At 42.1% G+C, this 23315-nt stretch overlaps 1 protein-coding gene across 2 annotated transcripts in view; it reads right to left on the reverse strand.

Moving 5' to 3' along the window:
* Positions 1 to 21822, reverse strand: part of LOC116686653 (cytospin-A) — a 26178-nt gene extending 4356 nt beyond the window's left edge. Inside the window, exons 1-16 of one of the 2 annotated variants that reach the window (XM_032511673.1) lie at positions 21531 to 21822; positions 13760 to 13924; positions 13114 to 13252; positions 11899 to 12609; positions 10313 to 11259; positions 9685 to 9892; positions 8259 to 8332; positions 6759 to 6934; positions 5701 to 5852; positions 5342 to 5463; positions 4852 to 4942; positions 4116 to 4205; positions 3840 to 3996; positions 3383 to 3485; positions 408 to 524; positions 236 to 295 (exon numbers count right to left, since the gene is read on the reverse strand). In XM_032511673.1, the coding sequence (XP_032367564.1) occupies positions 236 to 295; positions 408 to 524; positions 3383 to 3485; positions 3840 to 3996; positions 4116 to 4205; positions 4852 to 4942; positions 5342 to 5463; positions 5701 to 5852; positions 6759 to 6934; positions 8259 to 8332; positions 9685 to 9892; positions 10313 to 11259; positions 11899 to 12609; positions 13114 to 13252; positions 13760 to 13885 (3273 nt within the window). In that variant the 5' untranslated portion in view covers positions 13886 to 13924; positions 21531 to 21822. Of the gene's footprint in view, positions 1 to 235; positions 296 to 407; positions 525 to 3382; positions 3486 to 3839; positions 3997 to 4115; positions 4206 to 4851; positions 4943 to 5341; positions 5464 to 5688; positions 5853 to 6758; positions 6935 to 8258; positions 8333 to 9684; positions 9893 to 10312; positions 11260 to 11898; positions 12610 to 13113; positions 13253 to 13759; positions 13925 to 21530 lie in introns of both variants that reach the window. The other variant, XM_032511672.1, reaches the window with a different exon arrangement.
* Positions 21823 to 23315: the final 1493 nt, after the last annotated feature.

Genomic DNA, 23315 nt, shown 5'->3' on the forward strand with positions numbered 1-23315 from the left:
GTGCTTTACAAATAAAGTTGGATTGGAATGGATCCGGAAGGAATTTGAAAAACTCAACCAGCTTCCTGATGTCCCAAACTATAGAGCAGAATCACAGAACGTGCATGCGTTAATCGCGCGCTAAAAATAAATCAGTGGCGTCAAAAGGGAATTGCGTTAACTGGTTATTAACGCGGTAATTTTGACATCCCTAATTTATTTTAAAATAGTCATTTCATATTGGTATAAAGCTTACCAAAGTGCATTTGATGCCCACACTCTCTGCAGCTTGGAAAGCTAAGGTGAAGTTTCTTCTCTGAGAAAAGAAGAGAGTCAAAGTCACACTCGGTGAAATACCATGTCTAACTACGGTAATGATAGAGTGGTGAGGACTTAAAGGTCTGGGCTTTCCCCAGGGCTCTACTTGCCTTCTCCTGGCTGGTGAGCTCCTGGTAGGGGATGTGTGCAGGCAGGTAGGTGTGAAGCACAGCGCAGAAGGCCAGGCCATCATTCCAACTGCTGCTGAAGTTTGTGATATCAATATTCTGAAAAACAAAGAAACAACGATGCCCTTCAACTTTGATTTAACTCGACAGAGCATTTACAGTCAATGAAAAACCAATTTCTGGGCCTTATCCAAGCTAAGAGAGAGGGTACAATATTTTATCCCAGGTCATGAAAGTCACTGCCAGCACACAGTGCATTACAGCTTTCAACAATAATATGATCACAATAAATTCAGTTGTCATGGAACTATTTAAAATGATTTAACTGCAGGGAACAGCAGGCCAGATTTGATGACAGTTGTAGGATTTTATACGAGTTTTTAACACTGCTCCTCCATATCACCTTTATCATCTTTTCCACCATCAACTGCTATCTGACATTTGCAGGGGCTGTAAATCTGTGATTCCAAACAACCACTAAGGTTATATGTAACTAGATGATCACGCGTCACAGCTATAATCTGAATAGTACAAAATGATTCAGAGAAAGCCTCATGTTTTCGTCAGGTAGGTAACTCGCAGGATGTGTTAAATGTTGCACACTTCCTGTAGAGGACCTAAGGTGTCATGGTAACCATAAGGTGCATCTGTTAAAAGGGGTAAACATCACTTCAATATGGCAAGTGACTCTTGACACACCTGTTGATTGTCATTTTAAGCACTTTCATTTCTAGGTCAATGCTTTGACAGTTGTCCTCGCTGCACACGTTTAGACAGGCGTTCTTTGATTTGAGTCAACTGCCATTAACCAATAAGACCTGCAAGGAGAGAGCAGTTGCCACGGTGCTATCTATCTGCAACAACACCACCACGTTAGACTGAAAGGAAAGTAAAGCTGCGAAGATTAGTCAATTAACTATTAAATTAATCGGCACTATTTTGATTATCGATCAATCGGTCTGAAAATTCTATGATTCCAGTTTCTTTAATGTGAATATTTTCTAGCTTCTTTATTTCTCAAGCCCAACCAATAAAGGACTTTTAAGGCTGATACCAATACGAATATTTGGTTATTTAAAAATCTGATAAGCCAATATGTATATAAATAAAAAAAATAATAATCCAGAAACACGGAACAAAACAGAAACAGATTTCCCTATCATTAGTTATTTGTAGTTATTTATGAGTTCTCACTAAAATAATAATAATATTAATAATAATAATAGTAATTTATTTTATTGTCACAACAGAACATAGGAACATCAAAATGTATTAAAGGTCTGATAAATAAAATGACAAACTTAAGATATAAAACTTAAAGTCCTTTGAACAAAAACACATTAACAAAAACCTAATCAGTGTTGCCAACAGGGACGTTTAGAGCACCCTCTGGTGGACAAACTATGCAACGGCAAGACTCAGAACATAGTTGACAGTCCATTTTTTTATTTTTATTTTTAATGTTTTTTTATAAATCGGACATTATAAATGCCAAAACCGACAGATCATGGAATTCCTAATATTGGCCAATAATATCGGCCCACCAATATCGGGCTCCTCCTCTGTTGAGTTGTGGACATGACAAGACACTTGAGGCCGTCATCTTGGGCTTTTGAAAACACCCATCAACTTTTTTGACAATTTTCTGATATTTCATAGACTAACAGATTAATCGACAATAAAAAAAAAATTGTAAATTAGAGCCTTTAAAAGGAACACGGCGACTTATTGGGACTTTAGCTTATTTACCATTACCCCCAGAGTTAGACAAGTCAATGCATCTCCACGCGTGTTGTAACTCTGTCTGACGGCCCCACCAGTAGCTTAGCCTAGCACAGATCCTGCAGGTAACTGGCTCCATCTATCCTACTGCTCCCAATAAGTGACAAAACAACGCCAACATGTTCCTATTTACATGTTGTGATTTGTATAGTCACAGGGTGTACAAATAACAAGGTCACATGAGACAGCCATATTCTAACCGCATACTAACTGGGTACTACAGTACTAAGGAAAGCTCGTTGTGGGACTGGCTCCAGTGGCTGCAGTTCTGCACCAAGGCGGAATTTTGGGAAAGAGACTTCAGATACGGTATTACACACAAGAGGATGTCATTTAACCTCATTATTAGCACGGCAGTGATGCGGCTAGGACCGAGGTTCTGTTGGCATCACTCTCGAGTAAAACTGCTATTGTAAAACGGTACAAAATCCAAATGTATTCATATTGTGGCAATTTGATCTGAAAATAAATAAGAAAAAGCAACAGAGACAATTTATATTGCCTCCCTGTTTTGTCAGCCAATAGACTGTATATAAAAAGAGAGAGAGCAAGTCAACTTCAGCTTACGTTAGCTTTGTAGAGATAGTCTGATTTACCAAACTGAACAAATACCGCACACATACAACTAAACTGCTTTGCTAGCGAAATATTGTTGTAACTAAGATACCTGCTGATATAAATATTTTTCTTTAGACAGATTTAGATGCTATGAATCCGCAACATTCACATATAGCAGGCTATTTTTAAAATCGCGCCGTGTCAACGGCACAGCTGATGTGATCCAAACATTTCCAAGATGTTAACTCAAGAGCGTTGTCATTTAATCCCATGAATCCCGTCATATAAATATTTTGGAGAGATTGCTGCATGTTCATTTATGATATATTTTCATGAGTAAAAATGTTTCAAATTTTTATTTTATTTTTTATTAAACTCTGGAATGTCATGGAAATGGCTGAGTAATATTCTAGAGAGGAGTATGGTGTCGTATCCATAGACTGCATGACGTTCTAAATGTCTAGTTGACCAATCAGATTGCCTGGCCAGATCTACTTGTTGTATATTTCTCTTTTAACTAGGTTTGTTATTTAGTGGCTAAGCCATTGGAGAAGAGTTATAGTTACAGACACTTCATCATGTGTGATCAGGTCAGCTGGTACCTTCCAGAGACCCACCTGATAACCCTCAGTCTTCTTCTGGCACCACTTTAGCAAAGCATTTCTCTTGGAGCCTCCATACTCTCTAGCCAGTGCTGACAGTGGGTCCTTTCTTTCTTCTCTGTAACAGACACACAGAACAGACATGTAAGCAAACACGCTGCCAGTCTTAAAAGTTTTGCCATGTCAGTGAGGCGAACCGGTTGCATGGTAAGCGTGTTTGCTTAGTCAGCAAGGAAAGCTGTCTTGGGCTGTAGGTTTCGCCTGGAAACCAATCATAACTAGGGGTGATGTGACGTGGTGAGGTCACAAAGACAACCGACAGATTTCAATCACTGACGAGAATGCAAAACCGAGACACTGCCTGTAAACGGGCAGCGTGAGCACATTTGCTGCAATAACAGGCAAATAACGCATCCCAGTTCTAACATATCAGTACAACATGCAGGCGAGTCAGTGCCCCAGAAAGTGGTACCTTAGACGGCTGCGTGCTGTGGGGGTGACGGAGGCGGTGGGGGAGGAGGAGGACAGGGAGAGCGGGGAGGAGGCAGCACTCATAGCCATCAGGGAGGTTGAGGAGGCGTCTGGGGCAGACATGTCCCTCTTTATCTCCTCACTGCTCCGGCGGGACACTGCTCAGTGGGGGACACAATTATAGACCCTTTTGTTTTGTTTTGTTTTGTTTTTAAACTAAACTAATGACTGAGTTAGTTTTAAACAAGTTCTTATAAGCTTATCTAGCATCTCTTACCTGATATTGCCTTGGTGGAGTCCATGTTGGAGACCCTCTGGAGGACAGCCGCAGGCCGGCTAGCCGAGGTTCCCCTGAGAAGGTGCTCAGCTGTGGATACATCACAGGATTTACATCACATGTATAGCGAGTGTGTTTCTATAAGGGGCTTCTTCTGAAATTAGAAAACAGGGTCAGCAATGAGCCACATTCCAGCCTCTCTGAGCTCAGGGAATACCGGACGAACGAGGCTGCTTTGCTCAGCAAGAAAACAATAAATCAGAGAAAAATACACAGAACATTGGAGGCTATGGCCAAGTCTGCACGTTCACATAAAACACTTGAACCCGTTACTGGTGAGAACAAAACTGTGGGAAATTCTACACTATCTGGTGGTTCATCATTCCCTCTTATCATCCACTCTAGTGTTTTGATTAACTAGAACATGAAGTCAACATACAGTAAACCTGCTAACTCACAACTCCAGGCCTCTGGGGAGAAGCTGTCATGTTATTTCCCATGATAGAGGGGAGGCCCATGCCTGTTAATCGTTAAGTTCACTGGAACGGAGGTATAGAAGAAGATGGAGGACTCTGGCATTTCCTGTGTGTGACCCATATTTAACAGTACATTATTCTGCCCCTTTACACATTTATTCCAACATTTATGGGAATAACAGTTCTAAAAACAAGGAAACTGTCCTTATTAATACAACATAGGAAGTGTATTGAAGTGATCCCTGGGGCAGGTGCCTCACCTGGCATGGTGATGTCTGTGTAGCTGGGCCTCTTATCGCTCAGGGAGGAGAGCGGCTTGGCTGCTGACATAGAGCCAGATACGGAGTGTCTCTGAAACAGCAAAATAATAACAACTTTTGCAATTATCCTACACATAAAGAAAATTTTCTCCGTCTTTTTTTCTTCTTTAGAGTCAAGAGTTTTTGATCCAGCTTGGTTAAAACCTTGTAATTGTTACAAACTAAATTGTACATCCCATCCCTCTAACTTTAATATGATTTAAAATTAGTATGTAACTATATTCATGTCTTTTTAAATCATGTTATTTGTTGATAGTACATTTTCCTTTCCTTCCATGTCAATCCTCATGAAATGCCTTGGGTGGCTTTTAATGAAGTCTAGTGAAGTCAATAAAGCCAATAAAGATCTTTTCCTAACGGATCACTACAAAATAAAACTGGTAAGGTAACACCATAGAAACATATCCATCCAAAGCCTTTCCTCCTGTACCTGTATGGGTGAAACAGCAGCTGCTGGTGGCGTCTTCATGGGACTGGGGCTGAGGGGGGTGCGTGGCAGCGGAGCAGCCGAGGCTGTTGGAGTCACAGAGGCACTGCCATTGGAGGGTGGACCTAAGTTAGGAGTGGAAAGGAACCGAAACATACAGCTCAGTTCAGACCTGCTCTGCACAGGTAACCAAATACACTCCCCTCATGTTATGAACTGTGTCAAGCCTAGAACAGACATATTATGTATAAATGTTATGTGAGGACGGTAAGTGAGGAAGGTGGATAAAGGGAAAAGGGAAAGTTTTCTAAAAAGTGAGGGAAGTGGAGCATATTGTTATTGTGTAGCACCTTGTGACGCACTGTCGAAGCTTTTGATGAGTGTTTTGACGGTCGGCGAGGGCTCTGAGGAGGTGGAGGATCGCCGGCTGAGACCCATTCCCTGCCTGAGAGCAGCCAGGTCCCTCTCCACTGCATTCATGTAGTTATACACTCGGCCTCTCTCCTCATCCTGCCTGGGAAACACACAGTACTCTACTCAGTATACTACTCAGTATGCACCCTCAGAGCTCCTCAATTTCTACATTAACAAACATTAATATTCAACTATTATTCCAAACATGACAATATTAGATGCATTATATATCTAATACAATATATTTAGATACAGGTCATCATATTCCATTTGGATATTCAGAATAAGGCCTTTTTTTTCTGAATTTCGAATATGCGTCTCAAACGGGGGATTTACTGCAGTTTACGGCCCCCTGCCTGTTTATGGCCTACAGATTTGTGTGTTCAGTGTTGCTATGGTTTTTTGTACACAAACCAAACAGTTTGCAGGGCTGCGATATGCATGCTCAAAAGAATGAATTTATGAAAGAAAATTGGATATCAACAGGTTTTTTAGGATATCAACAAACATTGAAACGCCCAAATTTTCAAGAAGGTGGTTTAAGGAATGAAATACGGAGGCTGTGTTCACACAATCTGCCGCCGGTGGAAAACTTTTGCACAGCTGCATGTAAACGGGAATATTAGTGGAACATCCATTTTCATTAGTCAGGTAAACAGCTAAGTCGGAAAATTGTCTTTTTGGAAGAAGGGAAAAAGACGGAATATTGTGTGCATTTAAAATGAGTAAATATGGTTTGAGAATGGGACAATTATTCAGGGGCTTATATCATGTTGTAGGGACATTTATGCTGAAATTGTCATTGAAAATAAATCATTTGTTCTGTGACTGTGGGCTGTCACCAACGATAAATGAATGCTACCCTGCTACTGAGCACCCAGAATCATAATTTAAATAAGCAAACTTTAATCTACCCTCGTTTTGTTTACAAACATAAGACAGACGATGTCAGCGTGACCGCTGCAGCTCTTCTAAACATCTCTCTGCAGCTTTCTGCGGCTCTTACTTGCGGCTCTTGACCTCGTCCAGCTCCTTGCACAGCTTCTCGTTCTTCTCCTGGGTTTCCTGCAGCCGGCGCCGCAGGTCCCCGATCTCCTCCTGTGCTTCAGACTTGATGTCATTAGCAATGACAACAGCTGTCTGCAGATCGGCCTGGAACTGACGCCACTCCATTGACTCCTCCTACACCACACACGCAGATGGTGGGAGAAAGGAGAATGATGGCTAAGCTATCATCCCTGATGGACAACATGTCCCACCCCATACAGGACACTCTAGTCTCACTTTGCCAGACCCTCCTCCAAAGCACCCTTAAGGAGGGTCTGGCTACACCACATAGCATTCGAGGATGGGAGCTCTGGTTTAATGGCATTTCTTTTAACCAATCAGAATCATCAGGGGCGGTGCTAAATTCTGTACAGATCTTCTGTAAAATAGTCATTCAAGAGAAAACTCAGATTGGACAGATTGCCTAGCTAGCTGTCTCAGTTTAACATGCAGACATATGAGGAGTCATAGTCCTCAGAAATCCACCAAATTTTAAATTTTAACACAATGAAGGAAACAGATAATACATGCATCTGGTGAAATGTCCTGCAGCACCGGAGCATTCCCAGAAGTGGAACACAAAGGATATAGACTAAGGACACTGACAGCCCTAAAAAGATCCTTCAGCGACAGGCTGCTTGCCCTGCATGGTGTGAAGGAGAAACACTGCAGGTTTGTCCTTCCTGCTGCTGTCAAGACTTTATAATCAACACTCCAAGTAGACCACACATATCATAACTCTCATGTGCAATATCAATGTACACCTAGTCTATATCCACGACGTTTCATTTCCGGGATTGCTCTGTTGCCTCCGTAAATTTAACCTTATGTCTTTTAAGGCCAGATGTCCGTTACCTTCCACTTTTTTTGTGTTTGAATTTCAAACTCCGATGGATTTATTAGGACTATGATTAACTGCTCCTCAGATCTCTGCAGGGTAAATCCAGACAGCTAGCTAGACTATCTGTCCAATATGAGATTTTGGTTGCACGACTAAAACAACTTTTAAACATACACATTCTACCAAAACAAGTTCTATTCCCGAGGCTATTTTGCAGCAGCACCGGGGCCCTGTGCGGGCACCTAGTCCCACCCATGACGATTGTCATTGGTTTAAAGAAATGCCAATAAACCAGAGCACGTTTTTCTCCCATCCTGGAATGCTGTATGAACTAGCCAGACCATCCTCCGCTGCACTGGATATATTGTGTATCCACCCCATGATTCAAATCTGCTTTAAAATGTAATGGGTTCTTCCTTGGCCCATGCTACACTCTTCCACCAAGTTTCATAAAAATCAGCTCAGTGTTTTTTCTCTGATCCTGCCAACAAGCAAACCAAAAACATTACCTCCTTGGCGAAGGTAACAAAGAGCTGTATGTAAATTTTATTTGACCCTAGTCTATCCCAGTCTGTCCTGGTCCTCACATAGCTCACTGCCCCCTTGCTGCACTCTTACCCTCAGCCTGCGGTGCAGAATCTTAATCTCTCTTTCCATGTCGTGCTTCTGGTCCTGCAGCTTCTTCAGAGAGTCTGAAATAGGAAGCAAATACATGTTGGTCTAACACACATTTTACAACAGTTATGCTGAAGATTCAGACTAAGAGTTTGACAAACACTTGATAATGGGATTATTATGGCAATGGATAGCTTAATACAGTAGATGTTGGTTTTGGTTTCACAGTCGGGATCAACGGAAGTACGTTGCCAGGATAAGGCTGACAAGGCTTTGCCCCTGCAAAACAAGAACACCCTTGGAGCTACTAAGCTAACATTACGCACTGAACATGAAAGGAAAATTCTTTAGGAAAAGGATTGAATGACAAAGAATATGTTTGCGTAATTTACTATTTAACTGGGACATTTGGGACCGATTGGTGGGGACCGGAGTGGATTGCTCTAGACAAAGTACACATGGCAATAAACTGTTGAGAGCAAATTCACTTTAACTATGTAACCAGCTTATTTAAATAGCGGACGTTACTCTAGATAACTCTGTTAACTTAATTTAGTATTATGTGATGTTTTCTTTTTAGCTGCAAATCCTGTATGCAAATGACTCTGTATCCAAAAACTTGGTGCCGGCCAAGATGATTATGATTGGTTTATAGAAATGCAAACAACCCAGAGCGTTCTATACTCCTATCCTAGAATGTATGTGTGGTATTTCATCGTCTTGGATTATTGAGGCTCACTGAACATAACGTATATCAAAATGCCTGCATGATGTTCCAGGTTGTTCACAGGTTAAACGGCCGGTTATGTGAGCTTGTCCCAATCAGTTGTCCCCTGTACACTTATGATACAAGGGGAAAATACTGAATTACTGGTAAAAAACGTCGGTTAAAATGTACGAGCCTGAGTATAGTTTGTAGGGGACCGCAGAATTGGAACGAGCTTGAGGAAAACTTAAAATTGTTGCAATCTGTCTCCATCTTTAAAAAACGTGTCAAGGAAAAATTACTTTCTTCACATTGTTGATCATTTTGTAAATGCTACAATTTGTGCTGGGATTATTTATTTGTTGTTTGGGTTTTGTTTGTTTTGTTCGTCCATGGTAAATTGAGTTTTGGAGTTTTGTTAATTATTGTATGTTTATTGTTTCCTCTGAAAAGCTTTTAGTAGCTTATTTGGGGTTCCCCATTTCATGCGTCCTGTATATGATTGTTGTGCCTCATGGAATTTTGTTTGACTGTACAGTGATGACGTGTGAAATAAAAACGAAACAAAACGAAACATAAAGCCAGCCCTTACTCCACAGCACTCCACAGTAGAGACAGGTCTGGCAATGTGAGACAGCCTGTTCAAATAGGTATATAAACCTACTAGCCAGTCAAAGTCTGACTTGTACAATGAGTTTACACTGTTCTGTCCAGCCCACTTACTCTCCAGGTCTGTGATGATGAGGTTGTCGTGGAGCTTGAGAGCTCGGTGCTGCTCCACCTCATCCTCCAGCTCAAAGATGGTTTCCTTCATGTCTGCGATTTCAGTGTCTTTCTCCTGCAGCTCCGCACGCTGCTTCTCCAGCACGCGCTCCTGCTCGGCCATCTGCTGCTGCACCTGCTCCTGGAAGTCTCTGTACTCCCTGTCCAGCTGCACACACATAGGAAGAGGGCTATCCTTTATTTCTATAACAAGCCATGAAGTAGTTAGCGGACTTAATGTGCAACAAAGCTCCAACAGTGTCATACAGTAATTTATAGAGACATATCGACACAGTTATCCTCTGTCTAGGGGTACGTTGGCTAGGTGCTAAGTGGGAATGCGTACCACGTCTTACTAAAGGTGGACTCTGGAGACCTGACAGCTGAATGTGACATTTTCAAGATTAAATCTGGCTCTGCACTATAAACGGGAACTCATTTTGGTGACCCAAAAACACTTACATCCGTGTTCTTGCAGCCTAGAATAGTTTTTTTTTAAGGTCAAACGCATCAAATTATCGTTTTATTCCTTCAGGAAATAGATGTCCTCCGGTTATACATCTCAAAATCTAAAAAAATTTGAACTAACCTTACTGAAAGACTCCTGCAGCCGAGTGAGCTCACTGCGGGCTTGTTCCAGCTCCTTCTGCAACTTGGCCGCCTTGGCCTCCGCCTCTTCTTTCCCCTGATGTACTCCTTCCAACAGTTGGCAGATGTCGTTTTTGTCCCCTGCGGTGTGAAGAGAGTACAGCTCGGCAACCCTCTGCCTCTCCTGGTCTAGCTGGGTCCTGCAGCGGCTCAGCTCCGCCTGGTCACTGCTCACCGCTGCCTTGTACTCCTCGAGTGCCGCCCCCATGGCGGCTCGACCCTGTCTTTCGGACTCCATGATGCGCTCCATCTGGTGGTTCCTCTCTTTTAGCGCTCCGATCATCTCCTGGGCCTCGGCGTTGTCCTGCTCGGCCATCTTCAGTGTGTTGGACAGATGTTGTTGAACCCCCAGCAGCTGTTCTCTCTCAAAGCGGGCGTTGTCTGCCAATTCTCCGTAGCGCTGCTCCAGCTCCAAGTAGCGGCCACTCTTGATGTCCTCCTCTAGTCCGTACGATATGTGATGATCGTCCAGCAGAGAGCGCAGATACTCAATCTGTCGCCCATACAGCTCCAGCTTGTCGCTCTGTTGGCACAAGGAGTCCATGAGGATGACCTTCTCTTCGCCCAGCCGCTCGTTCTCTCCGTTCAGCTCCTGGGTGATTTGCTGCAGGTCTGCCAGCTCCTGCAGCGTGGCCTGGAGCTCCTCGGCGGTGCTGTGCTGGTTCTCCTCCATCTGGTGGATGCGCTCCGTCAGACAGGCCACTGACACCTCGCTGGCGTTGCCGCTGCTGCCCCGCCGCGAGCGATCCCTGCTGGGGGCGCACTCTGATTCAGATGACGAAGAAGCTCCGGAAGGGGCGTCCAGAGCATCGTCGCTGGAGGTGACAGCCTGGTAGACCTCGCTGGATTCACTGTCCAGGTTGTCTGCTGAGCCTCCGTGCTGGTGTCCTGTCAGTAAGGGTGTGTAAATCACATACCATATAATATTGATTATTGGGACACCGACAGAATATTTACTGATATCTTAAAGATACAAACTTGATTCCATTCAATTCAGCGGCGTGCGATTGACAACTTTTCTTAAAGTAATGGCTATGTTCAGAAAATGGTGCTGTCCAGTGTCTTTTGCGCACAGAGAATCTAGCATTGCGTGGAGGAGGGGTGGAGATGGTGTGGGATTACGGAAGGCTTGTTTCATGTAAATGCGCTTGCAATTTGTTGTCATTACTAAGAATTCTTCATAACTGGGTAGCTCACCTGGTAAAGCGCACTCCCATATGTGGAGGTTTACTCCTTGATACAGCGGCGGCGGGTTCGAATCCGACTTGCGGCCCTTTGCTACGTGTTATCCCCCACCCTCTTCCCCCTTTCATGTCTTCATCTGTCCTATGAATATAAAGGCCTAAAATGCCCAAAAAATAATCTTAAAAGATAAAAGAATTCCTCATGGGGGCGACAGTGGGAATCTAAAATAAAGGGGCACCTTACAGACATTATGTATCAATATTTTCACTTTGCATCAGTAATATTGGATCGTGGATCATTGAATCGATTGATCCACATCGATGTATCCTGTAACACCCCTACCTGTGAGCAGATCCTCCAAGGAGCCCGGGGCCGAGCCTTCCACCGAGGACGTCAGCGTACCTGTTCCCCCGCCATCACTCTGCCCACTACCTGCTGTCAGGTCCGGGCTCAGGGAGGCGTAGGTGAACAGCTTGTCAGAGGCATCGAGCCTCTGCTCCAGAGAGAAGCCCAGCGCGTTGAGCCGGTCTTTTAGCATGCGGTTCTCACTCTTGAGCAGGTTGAGCTCCTCCCTGATGGCGTGGTTCTGCTCTTGTAAGAGAATCAGCGTGGACTCCACGTCAGCTGCTGTGATGGCTGACACCTGGGGCTTCTTCTCTTCCTCCTCCTCCTCCTCCTCCTCTTCCTCCGCAGCTTCTTCCTGCTGCGCTGCTTCCTTCCCTCCCAAGCCCAGCTGGGCCCTCATGTCCCGCAGCTCACTGCGAAGGTGGAGGATCTCCACATCTTTGCTTTTAGCCAAACCCAACAAGTCTTTCACTTTGGTCTCCAGAGCCACCTTATCACTGATCTGGCCTTCGGATTTAGACTTGCTCATGCGGCCGTCAGACTCCGCCAGGATGTGGCTGCGAGAGCGCTTCCCTGAAGCTACATCCCCCGCTGTGGTCCCTGACACCAACTGCTTCTTATTGGCTGAGGTCCTGGAGGTCCGGAGACGGTCTCGTGACGAATTTGGCTCCTTGGAAATGGAAGCGGTTGTACGCTTAAAAGAAGTACCTGGTGAGAGAGAATAAAGTAATCTTTACATTTTAAGTAGGTGTGGCAAAAGCTATTTGAAAATCATATGTATTGTAATCTGTATTGTGTGATTCTTTTCAACAGTCAAAATTTTTTGTTTTTTTATCCAATGACTTAGCTCAAAATTTTCGGTTTATACGGTACCGCCGATAGCCACTACATCATATCCGTTTCCAGCAAAACAGAGCAACAGCAGAAAATGCAGAAAAAAACATACAAATTTACAAATTAAATCAATGTCAGACTGACTGACTGACATTGGGATGTGCATTCCTTTTAGAAAACCATTAGCTATTAGAAATGTCTCATGATGTTATTGTCTCTAGAAGTGGATTATTCAACTTTTGTTTTGTTAAAAAAAGAATATTGCAATACTCAATACTGTTAAATCGCAATAGAATCACAATACAAAGCGAATCAGCACCCGTGTATAGTGCAAGAATCAAATGGAGTAATCGGGTATATGTAGGCATGTACTATTACCTGAAGTTGTCTTTGGCTTGCTGTCTAGACTGCAAGCATTAGTCCCAACGGTGGCAGTTCTCTTGGTCCTGCTGACGGCATTACTTGATGCAGGATTTCCTCCGGCCATAGCTGCTAAAAGATCATCATTGCTTTTTACCTGAAAGCACACAAAAAAATAAAAACGGTGGCGCTCCTCCTGACTCCTATTCATTGTTAGTACTATTTTTGATATGCCCCTTTTACTTTCACTTCTATATATCTTTTCTATTCATCCTGTGATTCCCCTCATGCCCATCCATCCTACTTTGTCCAGATTGAACACACACACACACACACACACACACACACACACACACACACACACACACACACACACACACACACACACACACACACACACACACACACACACACACACACACACACACACACACACACACACAGACACAGACACACACACAGACACACACAGACACACACAGACACACACACACACAGACAAAAAGCAACAGCTTTCGTTCCGTAGGCACCATTTTGTTTACTTTGTTACCTTTTTGCTGGTCTGTTCATGTTTTGTCTTCTGTCAACAAATAAATCAACGAATTCACTCCCAAAAAAGAACATCTAATCAAATTCAAAGCGTCTACCACAGGATGAGTCTTACCTTAGACAGAGGTGCAGTGGTGCTGGTCTTAGGTGCAGGCTTCCCGGTGCCAGCGGTAGCTGTGGCCTCTGCCTTCCCTCGATCTCCGCTCACCTTACTCGCCGCTGGCCGGACCGACTTCTTCATACTGAGCTCTGTGATGCCGATACATTTACAGCTCTCAATCTGTGCACAAGGTGGGGGTGGGAGGAGGAAGAGAAAGGTAATGTATGTATGTCAGTGTGCAGAGTGATAGCTCCAGTTTTCCATGGAAGAGGAATTCTTTCCACAGAGGCTATTCCCTTAACACTGGAACACACTGAGACCACATTGAATAGACCTTTTTCACAGCATGTGAATAGTAGGGGAAGCACAGGTGGTACTGTGCATGCTGACTTACTGAAATAGCTTACTGAGACCCTTGGGGTCCGTTTCAGAAAGCAGGTTTAGTGAAAACTCTGAGTTAGTTAACCCTGAGATGAGGGAAACTCTGGGTTTTCAGTTTCAAAACGGGAGGTTAGTCAAACCTGAGAGAGAGGGGGAACTCCAGCCCGTTTCAGAAAGAGAGGTAACTTAACCTCAGAGTCAGTTACTATGGTAACTGAGCCTGTTAACCTAACCTGGTCGGGAGCAGGTTTTCTTCTTTCAGTCTCCCCCCTCTGACACAGCGCTCTTTCATTTCCTCATTCATTTGTTCTGTCTGTATCAGGAGCATTTATAGCGCCGTTTATCTGTATTAATAAAAAACGTGTTGGTTTATTAACTTTATTAGGCAGACTATAAAACGTTTTATACTTTGCAGAGAGTTAAACATACAGTACGTCGGGAGATGATATTGAGGCCCCGACTACAGATGTATTTTCATTTACAGATAACTACCTATTTGAGCGGTACCACTTGTCTTGCCAGTCTATCAGTTATGTAGCCTACATAATAGGCCTGCACAATTTGGGGGGAAAATATGAATCACAATTTTTTAGCTTAGCATTGATTCTCTGCCACAATTTTTCTTCTCACAAAGTAATATTAGTAATATTAATTGCACAGATGACAAAACAAAACAAATTGGCAGTACCAAACACAGATTTTTTGGCATCTATGGCACATTGCACATTATCACAAGCCTGTAAAAATAGAGGCTTCATTAATGAAGAGAACAATATACAACGTCACACGTTGTGGACATGCTCTTACATCCCAGCAGATTATTTGTGTCACATTACGTATTTTTGCAAAAAAAGTTTTATTTATGACATTGGTGATGCGTAGTATATTGGTAAAGCCACTGTAGCAAAGCACCGAAGAGTGTGACTCGCTCTGAAACGTGTTTTAAGCGTTGTTGTAGAGTTCCCTTGGCACAAACCTGTGGGAGCCATAACAAATGGATGTGTAAAACCCTTTGAAATAAAAGATTATGAATTATAATTCTTTGGATGGTTTAGTAGTAAGCCTAGGACTTTTTCGCCCGCAAGATTGAACCAAAATGCAATATTATACAAATGATTAAGTATGATATTAATACACTATATTGGAACTTACGCATTATACTCTAGCAACAATTTTCTCCCACGCAAATTCTCTCTTTTACAGCAGATGTGATGTGATGCTTTTCTAAACAAAATACATACACTCACTTAACTCTGAGTGAACCTACTCGGAGTTGATGTAACCAACTCAAATCAGCTGCTCTGGAACCGAAAACTCAGAGTTTCCCATCTCAGGGTAAATCAACTCAGAGATCAGAGTTAGACTCAGAGTTTGTTAAACCTCCTTCCTGAAACAGACCCCTGATAGAACTGAGCAATGGTTAAGGTTATCAATTTCTGCTGTGCTTTTCCTACTATGACAAGTCAAAATGTCTGCTGTGAAAAAGGCGAGCCGAGCACTTACAGGAAAACGTGTGGCAGAGTTCAAATAATTCTGCTCGTTCCTCCAATCCCTACAATAACAACTTTTTGTAGATCTTGCAGTTTAAAATATTGTTATTTATATTTACGTCATGATACATGGACACTTCCATTTGGTTACTGTTAGGACAGCTGGGGTGGACCACCCCAGATAAAGGAATCTACACTGAAATAGAGGCTTTCAAAAGGCCAAAACAATATCTCCACTAGATGGCTCTTTTGTTTGTGATAATTCAGTCAGTTCAGAGTTTGACATGCCTGTCAGCTGCAACAATGATCAAACTGATAAAGAGTTTGACGTGTGGGGGTTGTTGCACTCCGCTCTGCCAGACAAAAATGGGCAAGACAGAGTTTTCCGAGGACTGTGTAGAAAATTGAGCAGAGCCAAAAAAGGAAAAGTAAGATTCCTTCACAGATCAAAGTAAAAGCTCAAATTAGCACAACTGCAGTCCTATTTTGTGAGGCAAACATGTCTGTTAGCTTGTTACTGGGCAACCGGTCTGATGCACTGAATATCATCTTTCCCTGCCAAGAAATCATTAAGTGCCATGTTTGTGTGAGATGTAGTTCTACCCGGATAATTTGGTGAGTTGCATTGTTGCAGAATGAGTCTTGAATTAATAACCGGGGATACAAAATGTTCTCTTAAATTATTTCAAATGAAGCCCCTATAATTAATTACGTTGGAACAATTTTGCAAACAGTGTTCATTTGGCAGCGGACAAGGTGCTGAAAATGGCTGTAAACAAATCACAAAAGCTCGTAAAAGCACAGCAGGCTTTATTCCGCATTATTCACGCGTTGCGTCCAGGTCTGAAGAGAACCTGACTTGATGCCATTATAGCTAGAAAAAGGGATTTGGGACACAGCTGGAGACTAAGAGTAAGCACTTTAGCACAGATTTGGACGTCTCGGAGCTTTTTTGCACTAAGGCTCTTGAGAGGAAAAAGTGAGCTGAAGAAGTTATTTGTTGTACATGGGAAACCCAGCTGCAATCTATCTCTGACTTAGCTCTTGTTTTCCTGAGCAGAAGTTTGTTGTTTGGATCTGGGAATACATATAATCAAAAATCAGCAGCAGTAAATCAGACTTTAAAAAGAACGCTATGAGAATCTGACTAATGTATTGCAGCAGGAGCACAAATGTTTAGACAAGTTCAGAGTGAAACATTACCATGAATCTTACCTAAATAAATACACACTACAAAAAGAAATCAATATTTAAGATGCAGCAGGAGCAGGGGGCTCACATCTGAGCCGCATTTTGTCAACTTTCTTTTTCCTGATACCTCCAGACAATCCAAACTAACCTGCTACTGAACCACAACTGCACTTTATTAAAAAATAAAGTACTTTTCTAATAGATTTCAGCTGTTTCCTTGGTACAGACGGTGCTTTAAATCTGTCATCCTGCTCCAAATCTTCCACTTCGAGGGCACTCCAAGACCTTTGAAGTGATTCATCTTTTTCTGCCGAGAAGGTATTTATTCGGCTTATTATTTCTGTCAGCTTAACCTTGGCCTCGAGTGACGTAGATGCTGAGACTAAACCATGAAAACACACATCACTAGACTTGAGGAAGACTTATGAGGAGTTTGATTGGATTGGATTTAATTGTATATTTTTCAAATTGTAGCACACGACATCTCAGTCCAAAACAACGTGCTTACTCCTTACTAAGTTTAGAAAGTGCTGCAACCAAACCAGACCAAACAGAAAAATCTTCCCTGCTTCATGTGAAGAAAATGGCAAATAATGTGTCTCAGCTGGTTAGACGCTGCAGCTCCTGTGGTGCAAAGGTAGGTTTTATTCACTGAAACAGACCTGTACAGCAGGCTTATGGTTTACAATACAAACTCAACTTTCAGAGTATATTTTAAAGCATATAGTGTTCACATCTGCAACCTCATTGACCATTCATGATTAGAATATTTATTCTAAATTTACACCATGCATCTTTCCCCAGTCAGTGTTTTTTTCTGGGTTAAGCTCCTTTTTATGTCCACGTACATCCCAACGAGCCTTACCTTATTTGGTTTGCTTTACGCCATGGCTGTATTTAGAGAACATGCACTGTCTCATGTCTGTACAGATCTCACTACATGTCACCCAGACCTAGACATTATGTGTTGACGAGTTATCTTAAATTATATATGCAGTGACGCTGTAAATAATTGCCTGGGAAGCTTTCCTGGCCATTTAGTCAGCCATTGCCTGCACTTCTACAGTCTTGCTTGTCTTCTTACAACAAAAAACCTTTTGGGTACTATATTGGGTATATTGTATGCCACTGAGCATAACTTCTCCAGCTGAAGATACAGGGCAATCAATAGCACTCCTCTTGCTATAGAATAGCCTACATCACTGGGTCTAAGTTGCCCCCCACCGGGCCTTAGCCACTGGGAATTATTGTGGGTTGTATTTTTGTATGTTATACAGTGGGGCGGCTCAGTTGGATACCTAGACAAAGTCATATTTTCAAAATGTAGGGCCCTATGGAATCGGTTTTATAGCTTTTTTAAATTCACAATTTTCTGTGAATGATTCTGTTATGGCCCCAGGCGGGCCCTCGTCAAAAAAAGACATTTGCCACCAGGCTGAACAACTTTTCTGTATATATTTCTTCCCAACCTTATCTTTGTCCACCTAACTCTGTACTGCCTGTGTATGCATGTAATTATCCATAAAACGTACGTTTGGCAGGCCTTTTTCCCAGAGTACTGACATGTGAACTCAACAACTAGCCAGTTTTCTGAATAGCTGAATGCGTGTCAAAGCAGATGTCTGAAACAGAGAGCTGCTAGCTCTTTTCATTGGATCTGAATAGACATGGGAGAGAAGGCTGGGGACCAAAAGTGCAGCTAAATGGGGCAGAGGCAGCGGCCTTTTCTTTCACTCGCTCACTCTGCAAAACTACTGCAAAAAAGGTTTGTGTGTGTACCAGTTTAGAAATTCCTAAAGAAAGAATTCAAATACACAAAATAAATTTACACACACACACACACACACACGCACGCACGCACGCACGCACGCACGCACGCACGCACGCACGCACGCACGCACGCACGCACGCATGCATGTCAGAGGGGGCTCAGTTTGGAAAATGTAGTCTAAAAGAGTCGTTCTTCTCACACAGCACAACTGTAGTATGCACCAACATCTGTGATGAATCACACCGTGTCCAAAAACAATGCCGTTTCTGTGATGCTGAAGAACTATTTTCTTGGTGACTCCACATCATTGGGCTTACTGATTCTTGTTTAAATATGGCTACACTCTTCAATAAACAACACAGATATTAAAAGGTCGGAGACCATCCGGTTGACCTGCCGCCGGCAGACATTTTCTGAAATATTAGCCAACTGCATACATCTTCTGAGGAGGAATGATTGCAGCATTGTTATTCAGAAATAACAACATATAAGCAGCCACAAGGATATGAATATTTAATGTTTCAATTTATTGAAATATATTTAATAATTTATGTATTAAATAAATAAGAGATAGGATGTTGTCAATAAAATTCAACAGCTCAACTCAATTTAGCCATTTGGCGCTCTGTGCTGCAGAACGTAAGCTGCTCCTTAATAAGCCAAAAGCCAATAACACTTATCCTGATTCTAATTAAACAGAGCTACTGTATTTGATTTCAGTGGTAATGAATGCAATGGATCTGATCCAAGGCTGACCAAAAGGAACAAGTGTGTGTAGTGTTCCTTTACAGACAGCTGAACAAAGCATGAGACATGAGACAGAAGACGGAGAAGAAACAGCCAAGTTAAGTCTGGGAAGAGAAGGAGGTGGGGGTCGCAGTGGTCTAGTAACTTATTAATACCCCTTCCCTGCTCTCCTCCCTTATTCATGCTTTAACCGCGGGGAGGCACTTCCTTGCCAAAACATCAGCTTCCTGCGGCGGCGTCTCCAGTAAAAAAAAAATAAAAAAAAGAAGTAAACCCCAAAAAGGGTGACTGTGTGTACAAGGACAAGCAGGCACCAGTCTGTCTGAGACAGACCAGAAACTGTCAAACCTTTAATTTCATTATATAATCATATGCCTCGCTATTAATCACAAGACTTTGCAATTACACAAGCCATTTTCTATAATGTAGACTTCAGTAATTTTAGTATATCAATGCTACAATATTAAAATTAAGAATATGTAACAAGTCATTGTTAACCTATTTGACATCATTAACATCAACCTGTCCTGGTATTGTAAAAGCAAAAGCATCCACAGTGATAAAAGGAGCTATGGCGTGTTTGTGAGTTCCCATTCACCTTCCACTTCTTCAACACGCTCTGTGGAAGAGTTTTCATGCCTACTACAACTAAAAATGTAATCATCAAATTTAACCAAACTGGGCATGACTTTGATTCTGACATGGAATTGTCTTGGAAATACATTACATTTATTAATAACCCCTTGTTCAAAGTCAGAGAAGTTTCTCCAAAATATTTTTCTAAAAGCAATCAGGCAGGCAAAGAAGGAATATCTCATGAGTCAATCTCCTGGAAATTCATTGATTTAAAGAGTGGGCTGTGACATATTGCTGTTTCCAAGCTATTCCAGGAGAGTTGCGACACATCTGTAGTCACCTCTGGTTAAAAAAGACGATTTCAAATGAATTGAAAGAGAGGAAGATTCTGTCAGATACACACAGGGGTTACAACTCTGCAATAGTATACCGTTTGGGCCAGCCAAAGGGAATTGGCAAGCTGCAACATGAGTTTATTGTTGACTCTTCTCAGGGGGGTGGCAATTTTACATTGTTCTTGGTTACACCTTGCTAGCTACATTAGCAGCAGCACGGCTAACGTTAGCCCCAACAGTTTGTCATTCAACAACACAAGCAAATACTTTACCAACTAAACCATTTAGGTAAAAACAACTATCCCACTCTATGGAGTAAGCATACGTCGATTCTATGATGTTAAAGACCAAATAGCAACTTAAAACCATGGAGATACCCTAGGTAACTACGTTAGCTGGTTAGCTAGCTAGAACGTCAGGCACGAAAGAATCTCAACAATTTCACTTCCTGTCAGGCCATAGGCTTTCAAAACAAAAGCACCGAGCTAGACACGTAAGCACAACCATTCAACAACCTCACCTGAAACGATAATAACAAAACTCCGAAAAGACAGGATAATTTGAACCAGAGTAAAACAGAGGTATTATAGATGAATAGATATATGGAATATATTGAGTAGATGTGGTTTATACTGCAGATATGAATAGCCAGGTGAAAAGATACTTTCAGTTTACAAAGTCAAAAGCGCTAAAGACCGAGCATTACCGAAGTTATTTCCAAATATTTAGCTGTAGGTAGTCTTGCCAAGACGTTCAGCGTAGCCTGCTAACGTTAACTCAGCCAAACAGAATTGATTTAATACCATTGCAAAGAATAACAAAAGATGTGACAAATTCAATGTCAGCAAAAACAGTTAACGTTTACCAGGAAAAATAAGCTCCTTTCAGCTAACTCTGTTAATCACAGTTATATTTACGCATATCCAATTATGAATGACACTGGTGCTACAAGTAAAGACATCGCGACTTATTTTGAAATAATTCATAGTATAGGTTTAAATGATTTCTTCTACCTTGACAGCAGACCAAAAATGTGCTTTGATGTTAAAACAATAATTATAGCTAATGCTATTTAAAACAAACAAACGAACAATGCAAGTCTGTGCATTTAACGTAATTTTAGATTAGGTTTACGCGTTTCTTTGAAGTCAGTTAGCTAATTTACCTCAGCTGTCAGTAGGCTACCGTTAAGCAATGGGAAAGGCAATGTTGCTAATGCTATCGTTAGGATAACAATGTTAGCATAGCCGGCAAAAAGACAGCGCTATGTCAGACACCAGATACAATATTCCTACCTGAGGTTCTCCTAGCTAATGTGTCTGTTTGACACGTTGATAAAGGTGTTCATTTGCGGTCGCAAACAGTTCGCTAATTCACTTCTCCAGACGGGAGGCAGCATCGGTTTCGGATGTCAGCTTCTTTCTGCTGGCAGCTGCCGGATGATCTTCTGCTGCCCCCTCCTCTAGTTGCATCATCTCAACATCACCCTCTGTACGGGGGGACACTACTGCCCCCAGGATGTCTAAATATCTAGCTAGTCGGCCATTTATTATTGTTTCCAAACTACTGGCACTGGGCCAAAAATCTTCAGCGCTTCTCTTCAACTAAGTCAACACTTTCAATAAGGGTAGAGGAAAAGGGCACAATGCATGGTCCAAGAGCTATTCTGCGGATTAGTCCTTCTAAAGTTAAGATAACTCGTTCACATACTCTTATCACACCTTGATTATTATCAGACTATGTTATGTGGACAGCATATCACATTTGATGTGAAAACTTCTATTCATTTTTGTTTCAGGGATTCTTTGCTATAATGATAACCAACTAAGCATACAGTAGGCCTAAATACATTTTGATAAAATGGAAACATACAATGGAAATGTCTGGATTAACAGGTTGGTATTCCCAAGGATCCCAGGCCACCAAAGCCCCGACACAGTTAATGTGTGTTACTTTTTTAAAATTTACAATACAGGTATGCATGATCACTGTTTTCTCTGGCCCTGCACTGAATTATTTGCATAACATATCAAGTAGAATACATACAAGGTAGGGCCTAGATACAGTGGCGTAGGCTGAAAAAGTTTTTTTGGGCAGGCCAGTAGAAAAGTGAGTGGGCCCTTTTCAAAAAGACCTGGAAGTACAGCAATAGCAGTAGGCCTACTGTCTACAACATGCTCAATAACAAATCTCAGTCTAAAAGTTAGTTCAACATGAACAAAAACTGTCAATTTTAATTAGTTAAGTAATCACCTTCCTATTTAGTAAGAAATCACAAACACTGATGATGGCTTCTAGCTGAAATGCGTTTGTGTTTTGCCCACATTAAAGAAGAAAAGATAACTGATCTGTGAGTGACTTTAGTTCTAGTTTTCTTTGATCCTGTCACTGCCTTGGACTAGACTGTCTAAGATTTGGCGCCTTGCTGGCAATTTTCAATTTTATCTTTCATAATTCAAACAATGCTGGAAGTTTTCATTCTTTGATTTTCTTTTACTGCCGCTCATGATCTGACCATCTCTCTTTCTCCTGCACACTGTCACGTGATGACAACCACACATGAGCATTTTAGGCATTAAGTAAATTATTTAATATTTTCCTTGTCTCCTACTGTATATAAGTGCATTGCATTTTTTTTTAATGACGGTATTAACACTGATACCATTGCCATTTTTAAGACCCCGCGGTATACCATATTACCGGTCAACCCTACATACCATTTTAAAGTGAAGCCATTGTTGTCGCAGTAACTTGTAACAGTACATTGCTTCACACATCCACCATGGTATATTGGAAAAGCCAGCCAGCTAATCAGAAGAGAAGACAATGGGAGTAATGGGCCAGTGCTGCCCTGGCCCATTACTGACTATGCGCCTGGGTAGATAGGACAGTAACAAGTGCCATATCTGGCTGCAGGGGGGGGGGGACCAGGGGGCATTGCCACCTGCAGAGTAAACTATAGTACTACTACTACAGTACAGAAGGAGTTAATATTTGTTTTAGAGGGCTGAAACATCGCTGAGCCTGGATATATTAAAGCAGAGTTGTCTCAGAGATGAAACTTTTAGTCTAAGTTTGTT

The sequence above is a fragment of the Etheostoma spectabile genome, unplaced genomic scaffold (assembly GCF_008692095.1).
Source record: "Etheostoma spectabile isolate EspeVRDwgs_2016 unplaced genomic scaffold, UIUC_Espe_1.0 scaffold433, whole genome shotgun sequence".
NCBI lineage: Eukaryota > Metazoa > Chordata > Actinopteri > Perciformes > Percidae > Etheostoma > Etheostoma spectabile.